At 43.7% G+C, this 16856-nt stretch overlaps 8 protein-coding genes across 8 annotated transcripts; 4 read left to right on the top strand and 4 right to left on the bottom strand.

Annotated features, from left to right (window-relative positions):
- Positions 1–213: 213 nt before the first annotated feature.
- Positions 214–1593, bottom strand: O0I10_001346 (uncharacterized protein; the record flags this gene model as incomplete). The annotated part of the gene is made up of 4 exons (XM_058481443.1): positions 214–975; positions 1035–1173; positions 1233–1405; positions 1471–1593. 4 exons carry the CDS (start codon positions 1591–1593, stop codon positions 214–216), a joined length of 1197 nt encoding a protein of 398 aa, XP_058348081.1.
- Positions 1594–2147: 554 nt separating this feature from the next.
- Positions 2148–3480, top strand: O0I10_001347 (uncharacterized protein; the record flags this gene model as incomplete). Its single annotated transcript, XM_058481444.1, has 3 exons — positions 2148–2291; positions 2393–2680; positions 2743–3480. 3 exons carry the CDS (start codon positions 2148–2150, stop codon positions 3478–3480), a joined length of 1170 nt encoding a protein of 389 aa, XP_058348082.1.
- Positions 3481–3698: 218 nt separating this feature from the next.
- Positions 3699–5140, bottom strand: O0I10_001348 (uncharacterized protein; the record flags this gene model as incomplete). Its single annotated transcript, XM_058481445.1, has 6 exons — positions 3699–4215; positions 4269–4389; positions 4483–4622; positions 4697–4897; positions 4954–5066; positions 5120–5140. 6 exons carry the CDS (start codon positions 5138–5140, stop codon positions 3699–3701), a joined length of 1113 nt encoding a protein of 370 aa, XP_058348083.1.
- A 630-nt stretch (positions 5141–5770) lies between these two features.
- On the top strand, positions 5771–6901 carry O0I10_001349 (uncharacterized protein; the record flags this gene model as incomplete). The annotated part of the gene is made up of 4 exons (XM_058481446.1): positions 5771–6095; positions 6159–6508; positions 6570–6668; positions 6725–6901. 4 exons carry the CDS (start codon positions 5771–5773, stop codon positions 6899–6901), a joined length of 951 nt encoding a protein of 316 aa, XP_058348084.1.
- Positions 6902–7195: 294 nt separating this feature from the next.
- On the bottom strand, positions 7196–8183 carry O0I10_001350 (uncharacterized protein; the record flags this gene model as incomplete). The annotated part of the gene is made up of 5 exons (XM_058481447.1): positions 7196–7329; positions 7394–7643; positions 7712–7863; positions 7928–8011; positions 8081–8183. 5 exons carry the CDS (start codon positions 8181–8183, stop codon positions 7196–7198), a joined length of 723 nt encoding a protein of 240 aa, XP_058348085.1.
- Positions 8184–8906: 723 nt separating this feature from the next.
- O0I10_001351 (uncharacterized protein) lies at positions 8907–10832 on the top strand (the record flags this gene model as incomplete). The annotated part of the gene is made up of 8 exons (XM_058481448.1): positions 8907–9444; positions 9506–9576; positions 9640–9731; positions 9786–9896; positions 9959–10159; positions 10212–10354; positions 10421–10601; positions 10658–10832. 8 exons carry the CDS (start codon positions 8907–8909, stop codon positions 10830–10832), a joined length of 1512 nt encoding a protein of 503 aa, XP_058348086.1.
- Positions 10833–10951: 119 nt separating this feature from the next.
- On the bottom strand, positions 10952–12148 carry O0I10_001352 (uncharacterized protein; the record flags this gene model as incomplete). Its single annotated transcript, XM_058481449.1, has 6 exons — positions 10952–11124; positions 11183–11418; positions 11480–11634; positions 11710–11806; positions 11862–12000; positions 12061–12148. The coding sequence occupies 6 exons, from the start codon at positions 12146–12148 to the stop codon at positions 10952–10954; spliced, it is 888 nt and encodes a 295-aa protein (XP_058348087.1).
- A 652-nt stretch (positions 12149–12800) lies between these two features.
- O0I10_001353 (uncharacterized protein) lies at positions 12801–15656 on the top strand (the record flags this gene model as incomplete). The annotated part of the gene is made up of 5 exons (XM_058481450.1): positions 12801–12885; positions 12943–13020; positions 13096–14127; positions 14187–14510; positions 14584–15656. The coding sequence occupies 5 exons, from the start codon at positions 12801–12803 to the stop codon at positions 15654–15656; spliced, it is 2592 nt and encodes an 863-aa protein (XP_058348088.1).
- Between the last annotated feature and the right edge of the window lie 1200 nt (positions 15657–16856).

The following is a 16856-nucleotide window of genomic DNA, read 5'->3' on the forward strand; positions in this document are numbered from 1 at the left end:
TCACGACCTCATTACTATTGATTATTGACCTCTTTATAGTCTGCAATACACACACACACAGCTTTACACTTTCCTTTACATCTGTTGCAAAAAGACCTTTATCAAGCCCAGTGTTCATACTATTAAAAGAAAACATGATTTTTGATTTTTACTTGTAATCAATATGGGTTATAATACAAGGATGATGATTATCTACATTATAAGGGGGGAGGTCTAATCCTTTTCATACTGTACAACAACATGTTCTCGAACATGGGAGGGGCTTTCAACATCACCTGGATGACAATCCTTTTCGCAGACAAACACCATCACCGTGCCAAATTCCATACCAACATCCCACGCCTTGAGCTCATCTCCAGTAGCACTCGATGATGTATTGGATGACGCATATTCCGCAACAGGGAGTACAGATAATACATTGGGCATGAGCTGCATTTCAAAAACACGTGGACTACCGCAATGTGTGCATCGACCTGCGAGTGACGACAGGGGTTGTTGTAGTTGATGGTATAGCAAAGGGACGCCAGCCCATTCATAACGTACGCATTGACTCGGCTCGCATTCAACACGCTCCATGAACTTCCGAAATTGCTTATCGACACCTTTGGGTAATGTTTGCTTCTCGTACGTTTCACCACTCCATTCTTCATCAGCTGCAGCACTTTCGAGTAGCGCATTCTGCATATCGACATATTCCTGATATCTCGACATATCGATACCAAAGGATGCCATGTTGTTCAAATCCTCTTCAGTGATCCATAAGTTCTCGGCTGGGAAACTAACAATCGATTCAGGTGGAATCACGTGTTGTGTTGTTGTATCATCGTCGAGATTCATTTTGGACATGGCATCTGCCAAGCTATTGCTGGATGATGATGGTGGTTGTGCTGATGCTGATGCTTTGGATGCAACCGATGCAAAAGATGTGGTCACGGGTGTCGTAGAGGGTGAGGAAGCGCCCCATAAATCTCCCAACTAAAATACCACTTTTTAGTATCCTTCACTTTTTCATGCTGCCATGTCCCTCTTCTTACCTGGAAACCAGCTGGTGCGCCAAAGGGTGATGCCTGTTGTTGCTTTTTCCTTTGTTCCTTTTTTCGCTTCTCCTCTTCTTTCTTCTTTTGTGCTGCTAAATACTCAGGATCCACGAGATGTGATCGAAGCACCGAGAAACTATTCCATCATGGTATCAATACCTTACACAATCGCTGGTATCCATATGGGTTACTTACCTTCCTTCCTTACGCATGCATAATCGTTGGTTACAGCCCCATACGTAAATCACGCGGTGATACGGAGAGTCTGCTAACGGGACATAGCCTTGAAAGATCAAGTACATTGGCCGTCGACAATTGCCACATTCTAGCACCTTGGGTGACGGTAGTTTCTCAGCGTCGAGCCATACCTAAAACAATAAAGCATACTGTCAAAACCAGAAAAAATTTTGATATGAAGCGTTTTGGGACTTACTGGTACACCACCGATCTTGGTAATGTAGGCGTCCACATCGTCACTTGACTCAATTGCGCCATCAGGGAGACCCAATAATACGGGATCTTTGTGCTTGGGTGCCTTTTTGCGTTGGTTTCCCATAGCTTAAAGGGTAAAAAAGAGCGGGTGCTGTATACGAGAGAGAGGAGAGAGGGGTGATAACCGAAAATGCGGAAATGCGCCATTCAAACCTCCGCTTATTACTGGTCAAGTCTCTTAGCTGCTGCTGCTGCTGGTGTCCAATGCAATGGGACGATCGTGGCCATACCACTTGAAAGCATGTAAAGGGGGACGAAGAATATGGACACATAAAGCCACATGATGATGTGATCAATGAAGGCAATTATTGCTATAATGAAAATGACGCACAAAGATGCCATGCTTACGCAATTTGTCATGGAACATGTTGGATCAATCATTCAAGAGAAACCACAAGAGACATTACTAATCATAAGGTAGGATAATACAAATGTCGCCATAGCAGGACACAAGAAACACAAACACAACACAGCTCCACAGTCTTGTTTCCCGTGAACTAATGACGTAGCTCATTTTACCATAAATACGGAGCACCAAGATTTTGACAGCCGTCGCAGTTTTTTTTCTCTTACTTCCCTCTCTTTTTCTCTTCCCCCGTTATTTCCCAGCACACAATAATGACTTTCTCTGAACATTACGAAGGCGAATTCGGCTCTCGTGCCGTCCATGTTGGTTTGAACCCTGATCCCACCACTGGTGCAGTGATCCCTGCCATCTCTCTCTCTACTACCTTTGCTCAGTCCGCTGCTGGTGTTCACAAGGTAATGTGTGTGATGGGTGATAATAATCATCCACCCCTTCGGAGAAGAAGGAGCCAGGAACTAAAGAATTTTTCCCACGTATGTGGCCATTGTTATTGCAGGGTTATGACTACTCTCGTTCCGGTAACCCAAGCAGAGCCAACTTTGAAAATGTCATTGCTTCCCTTGAAGGTGCTCAATATGGTGTCGCTTTCTCTTCCGGTTCAGCTGTTACCGCTTCTCTTCTTGGTACATTGGAAGCTGGTTCCCATGTTGTGTCTGTGAATGACGTCTATGGTGGTACCTACCGCTACTTCACCAAGGTGGCTGTTAACCACGGTGTCCAAGTCGACTTTGTTGATTTGGCTGATCCCCAAAACCTCAAGAGTGCTCTTAAGCCTAACACTCGCGTAAGTAAAACAATTATTTGAATGACGCCATTTGTGGCTAATATGTTTGCATGCATACATAGATTGTTTGGGTTGAATCTCCCACCAACCCTACTTTGCGTCTTGTTGACATCAAGGCTGTTGCTGAAATTGCTCATGCTCACGGTGCCTTGCTTGTTGTTGACAACACTTTCTTGTCTCCTTACTTCCAAAACCCCATGTCCTTGGGTGCCGATATTGTTGTCCATTCCGTCACCAAGTATCTTAACGGCCACGGTGATGTTGTGATGGGTATTGCTGTCACCAACAGCAAGGAGGTCTATGACAAGCTTATCTTCATTCAAAACTCCATGGGTGCTGTCCCATCTGCTTTTGACTGCTACCTCGCTCGTCGTGGTGTTATGACTTTGGAGTTGCGTATGCAGCGTCACGAACAAAACGCTATCACCCTTGCTCAACACCTTGAGAAGCACCCCAAGATCACTGAAGTTATCTACCCTGGTCTTACTTCTCATCCTCAACATGAGCTTGCCAAGACCCAACAAAAGGGCTTTGGTGGTATGATCTCCTTCCGTGTCCAGGGTAACTTGGATAATGTCAACAAGCTCCTTGGCCGTCTTCGCATGATCACCCTTGCTGAGTCTCTTGGTGGTGTTGAATCTCTTATTGAGGTCCCTGCTGTCATGACTCACGCTAGCTTGAGCCCTGAGGATCGTGCTGCTCTTGGTATCACCGATACTCTTCTTCGTATGTCGGTTGGTATTGAATCCGCTCAAGACCTTATCAAGGATCTCGACCAAGCCTTGGAGGGTGCTTACTAATTTTACCCAACCTAACATACTACTACATTAACCCCCAATCCCAAAAAAACTTTTGCATATTCATATACATATAGTTTGATGATTCATTCTAGACATTTTTCTCTCTTCCTCCCATTATTTAACCCCCACAATGCATTATCTCTTGCTGTTCAATGTAAAATCATCAACGTTGATCTCTATTAAAGCCATCCAAACATGGCATGCAGTGTATATTTGTTTTACTCCTCATCGCTATCACTACCATATCCAGCTAAATTACCCAATCCACTCTTGTTGTTGTCACTCGTAGTAGTAGTAGCAGCCTTCTTTGTTGTGTCTTCCTTTTCGCTTTTGGATAGGTTCTTGAGATTATCCAGGACATTTTGTGGAATGATGCCAGCGACTTTTTTGGTCGTCTCTTGGTTACTGGGTGAAGAATAGGCAGCAGCGGCGGCAGCAACATCGGGTGCAGTATAGCCGTAGATAGCGTAAGCTGATTGGGCATCGTAATAATACTGTGGGGGTGCTTCTACTTGTTCGACGCGTTGACGTTTGGCACGTTCTTCCATGTCATGGAACTTGTCCTCTGCTACTTCTCGTTTCACGTGACTAAACTCTGCTGGCAATTCGGATTCGGCATCTTGTTGAGCGTACACTTGAGGTGGATGATGTGAAGCACCTCTACCCTGACTTGCGTTTCCTGTACCATCCTCATCCCCAGTTCGAGCCATTGCATCCTGTTCAGCGGTAGCCCATCTAAATGTCCCATAAACATTCATGCTATTTGGATATCCTTTGTCAAAGCTTACCGAACATTAAGAATCTCATTATTATCAAGACCTTGATTCATCATGGCTTCTCTTGCAAATTCGGCATTGCTGCGTGAGGAATACGTGACAAAGGCAACACCTCGATGCTTGATGACTCGTACTGATGAAAAAAGGGAACGCCGTTATTAGATTCTTCACTCGATCGGCGCATATCAGCTATGGATGTAGTGCCCTATTCCCCATCAATACTTACATCGTTCAATAGACCCAAATTGTCCAAAATGTTTACGAATGATCTCCTTCATATTCTCTGTTGGTGCAATACGACCCACGTACAATGTCTTGTTTTGTGTATTGAAAGAACCGACACCACCCATATCTTGTCGGAATTCCCTGTATTACGCGTTAGGATCAATCAACCATACATGGATACCACCATGCTATGCCATGCAATCCCAAATACTTACATGTACTTGTCTCTTCCAAAACAATCAATGGTAGTCTCCACTTCATCACGTTCATTGGGGATACGGTGCCACATGGGACACTGAGCACCTTGAGCGCACATGCCTTTGGCGAAGTAAAGACAAAAGTAGGCGTTCCGGTTACTTGATCCAATCGTCTCTCCCGAATCTCGTTTCACATCCACCTTGAAGCGAGCTCGTAATCTAGCACCAACGATAAGCATCGCAGCCATTCCAATCCTCCATCATGCAGAACTCACCCTTTCTTGCTCCAATCCTTCTCCAAACCCTTCCAACGATTATGCCAAATGTTGTATGTGCCACCTTCCGGTCGCCGTTCTCTCAAGTATTCTTCGAGTGTATCGCGATCAACCTTGAAGAATCGGGTGTCAGATCGTTCATTTCAATGCTAGTGGAGTGTCATACCTGTTGTCGTGCCGGTGGCATAGTGAATGTGTTGCTGATATAAAACGAGAAAAAGTGTGTCCAAATGCCAGACGCAGGTCCGCCAATGTTAAATCCAATCTTCCCTCCCAGTTGCCATGGCTACCTAGCAACAGCAGCACCTTCCCTTCTTTCGTCAAACTATGGCCACTGGATACCATTCAAATAAATATAGCAGCATTTCATTTCTATGTACCCTGATTCTTTGTGATCGATGATAATAGTATCTAGTTTACTTCATACAACATAAAGCACTACTAGTAGTATTACCGGCAATTGGCTGATTTAACTATATACGAGGGCATAAAGGGACTACTACAATCACACCATTCTTTATTTCCATACAACAACGAATGATCCATTATGCACAGCTAATGGGGATTTGATTGAGGCTGGTGTAATCTAGCAGTGGTAGTAATAGTCTATGGGTAAAGAGCGCATGTATGTATCGGTGGATGATCAAGATCATTGCAAGGTTTGTTGGTAAAGGATGGTGGTCATAGAGAGGGTATAGTCGTAAGGAGGACAATGTTGCCAAAATCCATTCATCTTAATGCTGCTGACATTTGGTCACAAACACTTGTCTCTTTGTTCCTTTTCCCGCCCACCCACGCCCACACATACACACACAATATGACCGATACACTACTTATTCCCTTACATGTCAAGTATATTCAATCCCTCGATACCCGACAAGAAGATCTCGAATACTGGTTAACCGAGCATTTGCGAGTCAATGGGTTGTACTGGGGTCTTACAGCATTGGACCTAATGAACGAGATTGACGCCCTTCCACGCGACGAGGTCATCAAGTATCTTGCAAACCAACAGCACTCAAACGGCGGCTTTGGTGGTCATAACCATCATGATCCTCATATCTTGTATACTCTTTCTGCTATCCAAGTACTGGTTACCTATGATGCATTGGATGCTATCGACGTTGAAGCTGTAGTCCGATGTAAGTGAAACTGTTATTTGAGGGAGGAATGCAAAGGATTATGATACTAAAACATTTACATAGACGTTGCGTCTTTACAAAACCAAGATGGATCCGTCAAGGGAGATGAGTGGGGAGAAGTCGATTCTCGATTTGCCTATATTGCCTTTTCGATTCTCTCACTATTGAAAAGGATGGATGCTATTGATGTGGACAAGACTGTGGGTTGGATTATGCAATGTCAAAATTACGATGGTGGATTTGGCAGTACACCAGGAGCCGAATCTCACTCGGGGCAAATCTTTTGCTGTGTCGCTGCACTGGCTATTACCAACAATTTGCATTTGGTGGATGCTGATTTGCTAGGATGGTGGTTATGTGAACGTCAACTCAAAAATGGCGGTCTCAATGGACGTCCAGAAAAGCTGGAAGATGTAAGTGGATGAAAAAGCTGGATACTTGATATAGGTAATATTGACATTGTGATGGTGATAGGTATGCTATTCTTGGTGGGTGCTTTCTTCTTTGGCCATGCTTGGTCGTTTACACTGGATTGACAAGCAAAAATTGATGCAATTCATTCTTTCCGCCCAGGTATGTCCTCCGACTTACTCATCGTTCTCATGTTTTCTTATCGAGTCTTCGAGCAGGATACCGAACAAGGTGGTATTTCAGATCGACCTGGTGACATGGTGGATGTCTTCCATACAGTATTTGGCGTGGCCGGTTTATCATTGTTGGGTTATCCAGGACTCAAACCTGTTAATCCAGCTTATTGTATGCCTGAATACGTTATTGAGAGGATTGGATTGGGAAATCATAAATAAATCAATGTTGACAAGGTTGTCCTTACAACGAGGTCTTTTGAGTAATAGCATGATGATCGTGCAACCAATCCCTGTTGTATCCTTTATCGATCACGCATTAAAAGATATGATGGCAAAGATAGAATTCATTGAAGAGTATTAGGATAGAGCATAATATCATTTTTCCTTTCAACATGCACACTAGGACTGATATTGCATTGACACAAAAAGGAGATGTATAAAGAATGTATGGAACGAATAGAAACAATGGATGCGTTGAGGGAGCAAACAATAAAGGGTATGTCATTGTGGTGTCTAACAGGCACATTGGCTGGAGGATCGATTTTCGGAAGCTGGTTGCATCAAATCAACATTGCCGTGAGCTCCTCGAATACCACGACCATCGTTACGGTTTGCTGAGATGAGGTGTTCATGGGGGATCTTTTTGGCTATTTTGCAATGGTTACTATGCTGTTTCCTTGGATACCAACATTATTCGCACACACTACGTACCGATTTCGGTGAACATGACATCTACATTCTTGCTTGTCTTTGCACTTGTTTCCATAAAGACAAGACCTGCTTCATCGGCATAGGCTCGGGCATCCTCTTCAGCGACTTGACGTTCATTTTCATCGCTATCATCATCGTCACCTTCAGCCTCTACCAAATCCAACTTGTTGCCAGCTAAAGCGATAACAATGCTCGAATTCGCTTGTCGTTGCAATTCTTTGACCCATGACTTGGCTTTCTCGAGTGTCGACTATAGATGCATGTATAGACGTGAGTAGAATGCTTCATCATCCCAAGACAACAACAACAACAACATACCGCCTTGGTTACATCATACACAATAATAGCTGCTTGGGCATTGCGATAATACATGGGAGCAAGCGAGTGGAAACGCTCTTGACCTGCCGTATCCCAGATTTCGAACTTGATTACTCTATCCTCCAAGTGACATCGTTGTGTCAAGAACGCAGCTGCAAAGATAAAAAGTGAGTGAGATGAACGTCCATGTTCGAGGATGGTTTGCATGCTTCTCACCTCCAATTGTTGGTTCACGATTCGCTTCATAGTCGCGGTTGACAAAGCGATGTACTAAGCTGGATTTGCCCACGCCCGATTCACCTATGGGTTGTAGTACTCAATGAGTTAGATAGGGTTCTCTTGTTCCATCGGCTTCTCTTTCGGGCTAACCTAACAAGACAAGCTTGACGTTGGTTGCTTTTCCCGTAGGCTGGACATTGGATTGAACAGTAGGTCTAGTTGCGTTGGAAGACGACTCGTTTTCTGAGGACATATTATATAGAGATTCGGGTGAAAGAGAGGTGTATGTACAGGTGCCAACTAGCCAGCATCCTGTTAGCCCTTGAATGGCGGCGCTTGAATCCAAGTTGATAAATCAGGAAGTCAGTATGCATATGACTTTTTTGCCACAATCATCCATCAGAGAGCATCCACCACCATCATCATCTTCACGCCTGTTGTTTTTTCTCTCCTTACATCATACGTATCCATGGCAATAAATCCGTTGCAATTATGTTTATTATGCATAACATTGCTCAAGATGCATGTATAATACGCAATTTGTAACTTCATGCTACATAGTTAGAAGATATACTTTTCTCGATGGATGACAGTAACCTGATCTACGAGTGACATCTTTAGGTTTCATTTATCTAATCATGTACATTTAGATCGCATACGCGCTATTGGTGATAGGTATTACATTCGCCTCGTCTTCAATGCTACAGTCACAGCAGCCACAAATCCCCATTTTCCTAGCTTTCATGAACCCATGGTCTAAGATAATGATAGCTTCATACTTTTCTTTTTATATAAAATGCAGGCATTCAACACTTAAAATGGACAAGGATTCATTAGAGAACAAGCTACGGCATAAAAAAGAATCGGAGGGTGGAGTTTAAGGAATGTAAGGTAGTACACCAGTCACGAAGCTTCAAGTGCATTCGACACTTTTCCTTGTCCGTTTTTTAACTCTTTTCTATCTTGACGTGCAATAATGGAGGACAGCGGTGAATGGTGCACAGTTCCTACCAAGGGCAACCATCACGACAACAAGAACAAGGCACACCGACCTGCTAATGGCAAGTCCAAAGGCAACAACAGTGCTCGTAAAGCGCGATCTACTCGCAAGCAGTCGACAACCAAGATCAACAACCCTCGCAGCTCACCTCCTACTACCACCACCACTACCACCACGGCTACTACCGCCCAATCCAATCCATATCATTTGCCTGAGGATAACGAAGACGACGACGAAGGATCAAGTGAAGAAGAGGAGCAAGAGGAAGAAGCTGTTGTACCACCTTACCACACCACCATTCTATCCGTTTGTCCTTTGAAGGATTGTCCAGCAAACGAGCCGTTTCTCGACACGACATCACTTGTCAAGCATTTACGATCGGAGCATAACCTTGTATTCAAGGATTTGCATCACATGTACATTGCTCTTGATCCGTATTTGAGACGCTGGGCCAAGGAACTTGAAACAAAACCTATCGAGGAAATTGCATGTCTTGATGATTTCGATGCAAAGGGTACGAGTATCTTGGGTCAATGTAAAAGGGTTGAAAACGCTAATGTATATACTTATTACAGTGTACATCATTGATCCCCGTTATTGTCCCCTGGATAAGGAAATTCGTGATGAAATGCAACGCGCCAAGCTGGTAGGATATGCTTCTTCCATCCTAGAAGAAAACTTGGTTTATTGACGCGTCCTTTTTATGTAGGATGAAGTCTTGAAAACACAACAACGTGAACGTGACCATGACGCCAAGGTGCCTAGAAAATGCTTGTTCTGCAAGGTCATTTGTGACAACAGGTATAGATGATGGGTCTTGTGTAAAAGGTAGCTGCCATCTCACACCTAAAGTAGGGCTATTCTTTTCAAGCACATGTTCTCCGAGCACAACTTTAACATTGGTCTCCCGGACAACTTGGTAAACGTGAATGAGTTCTTGGACATGTTGGAAAGCAAGCTTTCAAAGTAAGTCATCATGGTGAAGGGTTACTTCAACCTAAAATGGTATGCTAAAATGCGACCTGTAGGCTTCAATGCTTGTATTGCGAGAAGATATTCACGAATGCACCCGTTTTGCGCAAGCACATGCGTAAGAAAAAGCACTTCAAGATTGCTCCAAGAAATAGACAATACGATCGTTTCTACGTGATCAATTATTTGGAACCTGGCAAGAATTGGGAATCTTTCGAGCATGACAACTATGAGAGTGACGATGATAAACGTGACGAGTAAGTGGGATAGTAGATTTATTAATGATTTATGCTCACATCTATAACGTAGATCCTGGGCTGATTGGGAGGAGGAAGAAGCCGAACCAACAATGTGTCTCTTCGATAACGATGTATTCCCATCCCCTGAGGAAACATTACAACATATGAAAACGGCCCATGGGTTTGATCTCTCACGGATACGAAAGGAGCATGGTAAAAAATAAGCAACAAGCGCATGTGGTATGTAATGGGACTCACCACGTGTACATCATGATGCAGGTCTGGATTTTTACAAAACGGTGGTGCTTCTCAATTACATCAGACATCAATCGTCACTTGATAAGTGCTTCGTGTGTGGCCACGTGGTAGAAGATTTGTCGTTGCTTGCGAAACACATGGAAGAGAAGAAATGCTTTCAACAACGCATCGATAAGGACGCTGATTTCTGGAAGGATCCCAAGTAAGTGAAAGCAATGCAATGCGGATTGAACATTTTAAGCTAATATCACGTTATAGATACCTTCTTCCTACCTACGAGAACGATCCCATTTTGACAGGTTTCGAAGGTGACGAGGGCGAGGAGGATGAACAAGATGAACAAGAAAAGAAGCCAGAACAAGAACAAGGCACCCCTAGCATTCCAACATCAGACACTGATAACAAGAAAGAAGCATCGACAACATCAGCATAATTTAGAAAAAGAAAATGGGGGATATCATTGTATATATATATGAAGTATGGTTATGAATATAGACAAACAAAATAGAAATGAAATGATGGCATGGCTTGACAACAACGGTGTGGGAAGGGTTATTTGGCGACAACAATGATGAGCGCAAGGACACAAGCGACCACTGTTACTATCAGCAGCAGGCAGCACATATTCTTTCTAGCATTCTTTTGATGGCGATTGGCGACTGTGAGTTCATCAGCAGCTTGGCGTGTATTTTGGGAAATGTTGAGGACGTTGCCATAGATGCTTTCTATAAGAAAATAAAATCAATGATCCAATCCTTCACAAGATAGCCATGGATTACTTACGAATGCCGCTCTCTTGTTCATTGACAAGCATACCCAAATCTCGAAAGATCTCATTGAGCTCTGTGATACCTTGTTCGATGCCCTGGATCTCTCCTTCACGTTCTGTAATCATGACTTCATTGTATTCAATCTCATTGTCCAGAGCCTGCAATTGCATCCGCCGTTGAGCATCATCAGCTGCTTGGACTTCGGTTTGTTGTTGTTGTTGTTGACCATGTACAGCTTCTTCCTCGGCTCTATGATTCATTGTTAATCTCTCTCTTCAGATGATATGATACCCTTAATCCACCCACATACATTGCCTGCTGTGATTGAAGCATTGCCGTAGTAGCTTTTGTCTTATCCACATATTCACGTTGTTTACTGGCAGAAAGTCGTTGCACCTTTTGGAACTCGCCGAGCACTTTTTGGAAGTCCTTGGAAAGCTTTTGTTGTTCCAATTTACGTTGGCGCTAAAGCGGAGAAGACGAGTCAGCGATATACATCATCCATGCAAGAAGAGCATACTACTACGCCAAGACACATACTGCTTTTTTCGGGTCAATGGTCTGGAATTGCGCTAGATTCTTGAGGTCATTGGTCGAGTCTTTGATGAGTTCGCGAGTCGATTCGGTTACTTCATGGCTGTGGGAAACTAAGGATGAGCTCAATGGTCGAATCGGAAAATACAATGACGTACAGCTTAGTGCGAGTGTCCGGCGTATCTCTTGAACCACCAAGGTATCCAACAAGACGTTCAATACTGCTGATATTTCCATTGATGTGAAATACTTGTTGAGATACTCGTTGCGTCAATGTCTTGTATTCTCGGTCGTCGTCTACAAATAGTATTGGGTGAGCAAGAGTATTGAAAAAGAGAATAAAGGATGTTATCGTACCCGAGAGTAAAGGTGTGTTTTGTCGTGAGCCTCTTCCATTTCCAGCGCCACTACCACCAAGTCCTTGTTCCAAATCGTTGAATGACATTAGAGTAATAAAGAAGAAAGAGAGAGTCAAAGAGAGCAGCAGTAGCCAATGTGAAGCGAACCATGCTAAGCTCGGAGTTTCGAGTGGGCCTGTGTGTTATGAAACAAGTGGCAAAATGATCACTGCAGCAAGCAGCAGCAGGTGGACTCTTTGACAGATTACCCTGGAGACAGATCTACCATGAATAAAGTGTGCCTTGGAAACGCCACACATGTCACACGGCTCTTGTAATTCACACATGCCTTTATTCACTATGCTGTGCTTGCTCACTTGATGTCATTCATAGTGATGGTGACAATGATAATGATACGACACCACCACACTGCAAGTGGGGAAAAGATAAAATGATGCGAGTGCAAGCAATGCAGGGGCTTGGGTCGTAAGACAAAGGGGAAAAGCATCACCAAGGAGGTATGAAACAGTCCATTTCCTTTTCGCCTCACATCAAGCGCCCTCTTTTTTTTCTTTTTCTTTTTCCCTCTTTTTCCCTCTCTTTTAAGCTGTTTAACAACTCCTGTTCTCCAACAATCTAACTATAGCACATTCATCCTTACATTTCACAAAAAAGAAAAGACCGCGTGCACCTCTCTCCCCTTCTTCATACCCCACATCCTCCACCTTATTGACATACACTCTATATATCAGCAGCGGCATGGACGATTCCACCTCCTCTTCTCATCCATCTATAGCAACGGGCGAGCAAACATCATGTCCTTCATCGAGAAAAACCGTTGATGGTAGTAAATAGCACGAGCTTTTATGAATGAGAGTGGCTGATTTACAGCAACCCATAGATGAGGATTGTAATGCAAAGCAACAGAAAAAGATACCCTTGAATGAACCAAGTCATGATGATCGTGATGATGATGAGGGTAAACATATCAAAAAGCTTCTTGTCAGGGCTAGCAATCTCTCACACGCAAATGCACGCGATTGTTTGCTTGTAGATGTTTGTTGTGCAAAGCATCATCCTACTGCAATTGGCTGCGATACCCCTCCTCCTTGTTCTGCTAACACGGATCATGCTCCGGATCTCTGGCGGTGTAACAAGAAACCCCGAGATATCAATGATGATGACCTCGACACCAACAAGCGACCTCAGCAGCAGCAGCAGCAGCAGCAGCCAATGTCCAATGCATCTAGGCGGCAACGATCCATACGTCCATTAACCAAACACGTCCAAAGCAATAACCAGCAACGACGTAATGCTAGTAGTAGCATCAACAACAATGTCTGGAAGCGAGGCGTATGGCGGTCATCAGCTGATTACAACAACAAACGCGCACCTGTTTCCTCTTCCTCCTCCAACAATACGAATAACCGTAAATCGAATGGTATTGATACCAGAGTCATTTCAAGACATCAACAACAACAGCAACAAGAAGAACGCGTTGTTAAGACCGATGAAATTGCTTTATTCATGCGTTGCAAACGACGTTATGCCGATCTTGCTTTTCGATCCATCCCACCTTCTCCTGGAGGATGGGAAGAAGTTAAACCAGAGCGTGTCGTGGCGTGGGGCAAGACGGCAGAGAATTACATTGACTTTTCCTCCTACTTGACTATTGGTCAAAATCATCATGTTGATGATGAAGATGATGATGCCTGGAAAAAAAGTGCAACATGGATTCGTGAATTTGAGACGACAAATGGCAGCACCACCAAACAGCAGCAACATCATCACCATAGGCGATCATCAGACAACAACCTTGCTACATCCAAACATCATGCAGCAGCAGCAGCAGCAGCAGCAGCCAACATCACAAGTAAGCTTGCTAAAGCAGCACGTCCTCCTCCGGTATCCATTCCACCCACTTGTATAGCACCACCACCTTCAACACCCAATTTATTTTCACCATTACCTCCTCCTACTACTTCAACACAGCCAATCAACCAACAACACCGTTTCAAGTCCTCTGTGGATGATCTACTAAGCTTTTCTCTTCACTCAACCAACAACAACAACACGTTGCTACAAGGTTTGAAACAAGAAAACAAAAGGTGTAGAGCACTTTACTCATACCATAACATCTTTTAGATACGGGTCGACCAAGCTTGCGTATGCCACGCATGTTTTCGGCAGATGGCATTAGTGCATCATCCAATACATTGCTTGACAGAAATTCCCATGCATCATCTTTATGGGATAAACGAAGTTTCCATGGCAACAGCAGCAACAATCGACTGCCTGCAACACTTGACATTAAAGCTCCACCTTACAGACGTATGTCTTCTCCACTTGACAAGTCCACTCGCACCGCCACGTCTGAATTTTCATCCTACTGGTCCCATCATCCATCACCTATCACACCACCAGGATCCGCATCCACTCACGATATGTGGTCTGGTCATAACAACCGAGGTAATATATATATATACTATCACCAAAATGGATATACCTGCTAACCTGTCGATGTCTATAACATGCTCAATAGTCATCAACACCTCCAATTACTATCATCAATCTCAAGAATGGACACCACCTATATCACCATGGTCGCCATGCCAACTCGATGAGAGCAACGATACCACTTTTTCAGCTGGTGAACAACAACATTGGGAAGACCGTTTTGCTAGCATTTTGAAAGTGGTTGACGAAGGCGATGATGATGATGATACCAAAACAGTGGCAAGCAACACACTTGTGGGTGATGTTGGTGGTGGATGGCAAAAGGCAACTCCATTAACCCAACAGCAACAACAACAACGTCAACGTGATACGAGTAGCAGTGACAGCAGCAGTAGTAGCAGTGGTAGCAGCAGCAGCCAATCTCCCACGGATCCCAACACCAACGATGGGATGGCGTTTATTGTAGCTAATATGCAATTGGTGCAGAATATGGTACAAACAGGCGGAATGGGATGCCGTCATTGTGGATCAGGCTCACACGCTGTTGCTCGTGAATGTCCTTATATATCGGTCATAAGCAGCTCATCGGCATGGGCCCAATTGTTTGACGCTGGACGACGAGGAGATCAACACGCGTTTCTGGAAGCGTTAGATGTTTACTCTAAAGCATGTCCTACCGAAACATTACAAACAATTGGCCGTAAACTGTTTGATGCACGCTGTCCTTTGCAGCTGATTGCATTAAATACGCCACCTTCTCGCACCACCATCCTTGTTGATCTGCAAGGAAATGCTCGTCGTACGTATACTGCTACGCCCGTTTCTATTACTGTATACAACAAGGATGCCACTTGTCGCGTCAACCAATCGGGTTTACCTCGCACACCAGAAGAAAATATAGCACGTCTTGCAGACGCTGGACTTGCTCGTGATTTAACGGAGGTAGCTCGATGCTCTCTTTGCAAGCAACAAGGTCATTGGATCAAAGATTGTTCTTTTTGGGGACAACGTCCATCTTCACTTTTTCAAACTCGCTCTTCTCTCCTCCATCGTTCTCATCCTCAAAAACAACATCGTCTTTCAGTGGATGTGGATTCGAGTAACTCGCATCGTTTGTACTATAACCTAAACGAGTATGTGCTCGTAGAAGGTATTTAAACTTTTGTATTCATTCAATCTATAAAAACGACTACAGCCGCGGTTTGCGTTTCTTTATTCTTTGCTTTGAGATGTGGTTGTTTTTGGGAATTCCTACTACGACGCATGCATAAAAGCTGCCCACATGAGCTATCATAAGAGATATCTTTTACGATGACAGCTCCGCGTATGGAGCCATTTTAACAATCCCATGGTAGAGAACATTGGCGCTTATGCACAACGTTTATCAAAGAAGCTGCCATGGATAACATTTCTGAAACGAACACTCACACAAACAGCGTCTTACTTTGCATATAAAGAGTGATTTGTGATAGCAAGTCGATGTCATTGTTGCATAATACATATCCTGAATCCTGATTTTATGCATGGCCATTTAATCACACCGAGGCTCTTTGTGTAGGCGACACCATAAATCTACATATCAACTCTTCACATTCCCTGCAAACGTGTTATCACAGAAATACCCACGCCCCCATGCAGATGTAAACAAGGAAGATGTTGTCACCCACAGCTCTTTCTTCCATCTTCGTGCCACTTTTTGCTTGTTGACATCTCAAAAAGCCCAAATTGAAGTGAGTATCACGGTGGATGATCTTATTTTTGAGAGCAATCCATGTATTAATATCCATGATGACCCTTAACGCGTTTCATTGTTATCCTACTTTGATTGTCATTGCTAATTTTATTGTGACATATGGGTCTTTTGATAAGGTAAAGCCTAATCATCTCGATTGATGAAGCACGTACTCATTTTCATGTTGATGTGTAGCTACCTCCCGATTGGGTGGCAAATTCTATTACAGCCCACAACATCGTGTACGCTGATTTCATTGTACGCATAGGTTTAAAGGTACAAGGGCAGGAGGCTATCACTGAGCAGCATTGCATTGACAAACACACTGGTGCGATTAGTACACACGCGTTACGTCCTTACCATAAACAAAGCATGCAACTTGCTTCTACTACTTCTTTCACGCTTTAATAAAGTCTTTTTTCATTTTGCACGTACCTTTGTACCATACCTTGTTGTTGTAAATCATTGTCATCATTCCCAACGTGGTCATGCCTTCTATATAAAGGCTGCTAGGAGACCATGGTGCTGTTGTTAAGTTTTCGTGTGTAACCAAGTTCTCCAAACCAAGCTGTTTTGCATTTTCCTTTTACAGCATGATCGCGTCTTGACCCCCCTTTCTTCCCCGC

The sequence above is a fragment of the Lichtheimia ornata genome (assembly GCF_029851405.1).
Source record: "Lichtheimia ornata isolate CBS 291.66 chromosome Unknown scaffold00003, whole genome shotgun sequence".
Taxonomy (NCBI): domain Eukaryota; kingdom Fungi; phylum Mucoromycota; class Mucoromycetes; order Mucorales; family Lichtheimiaceae; genus Lichtheimia; species Lichtheimia ornata.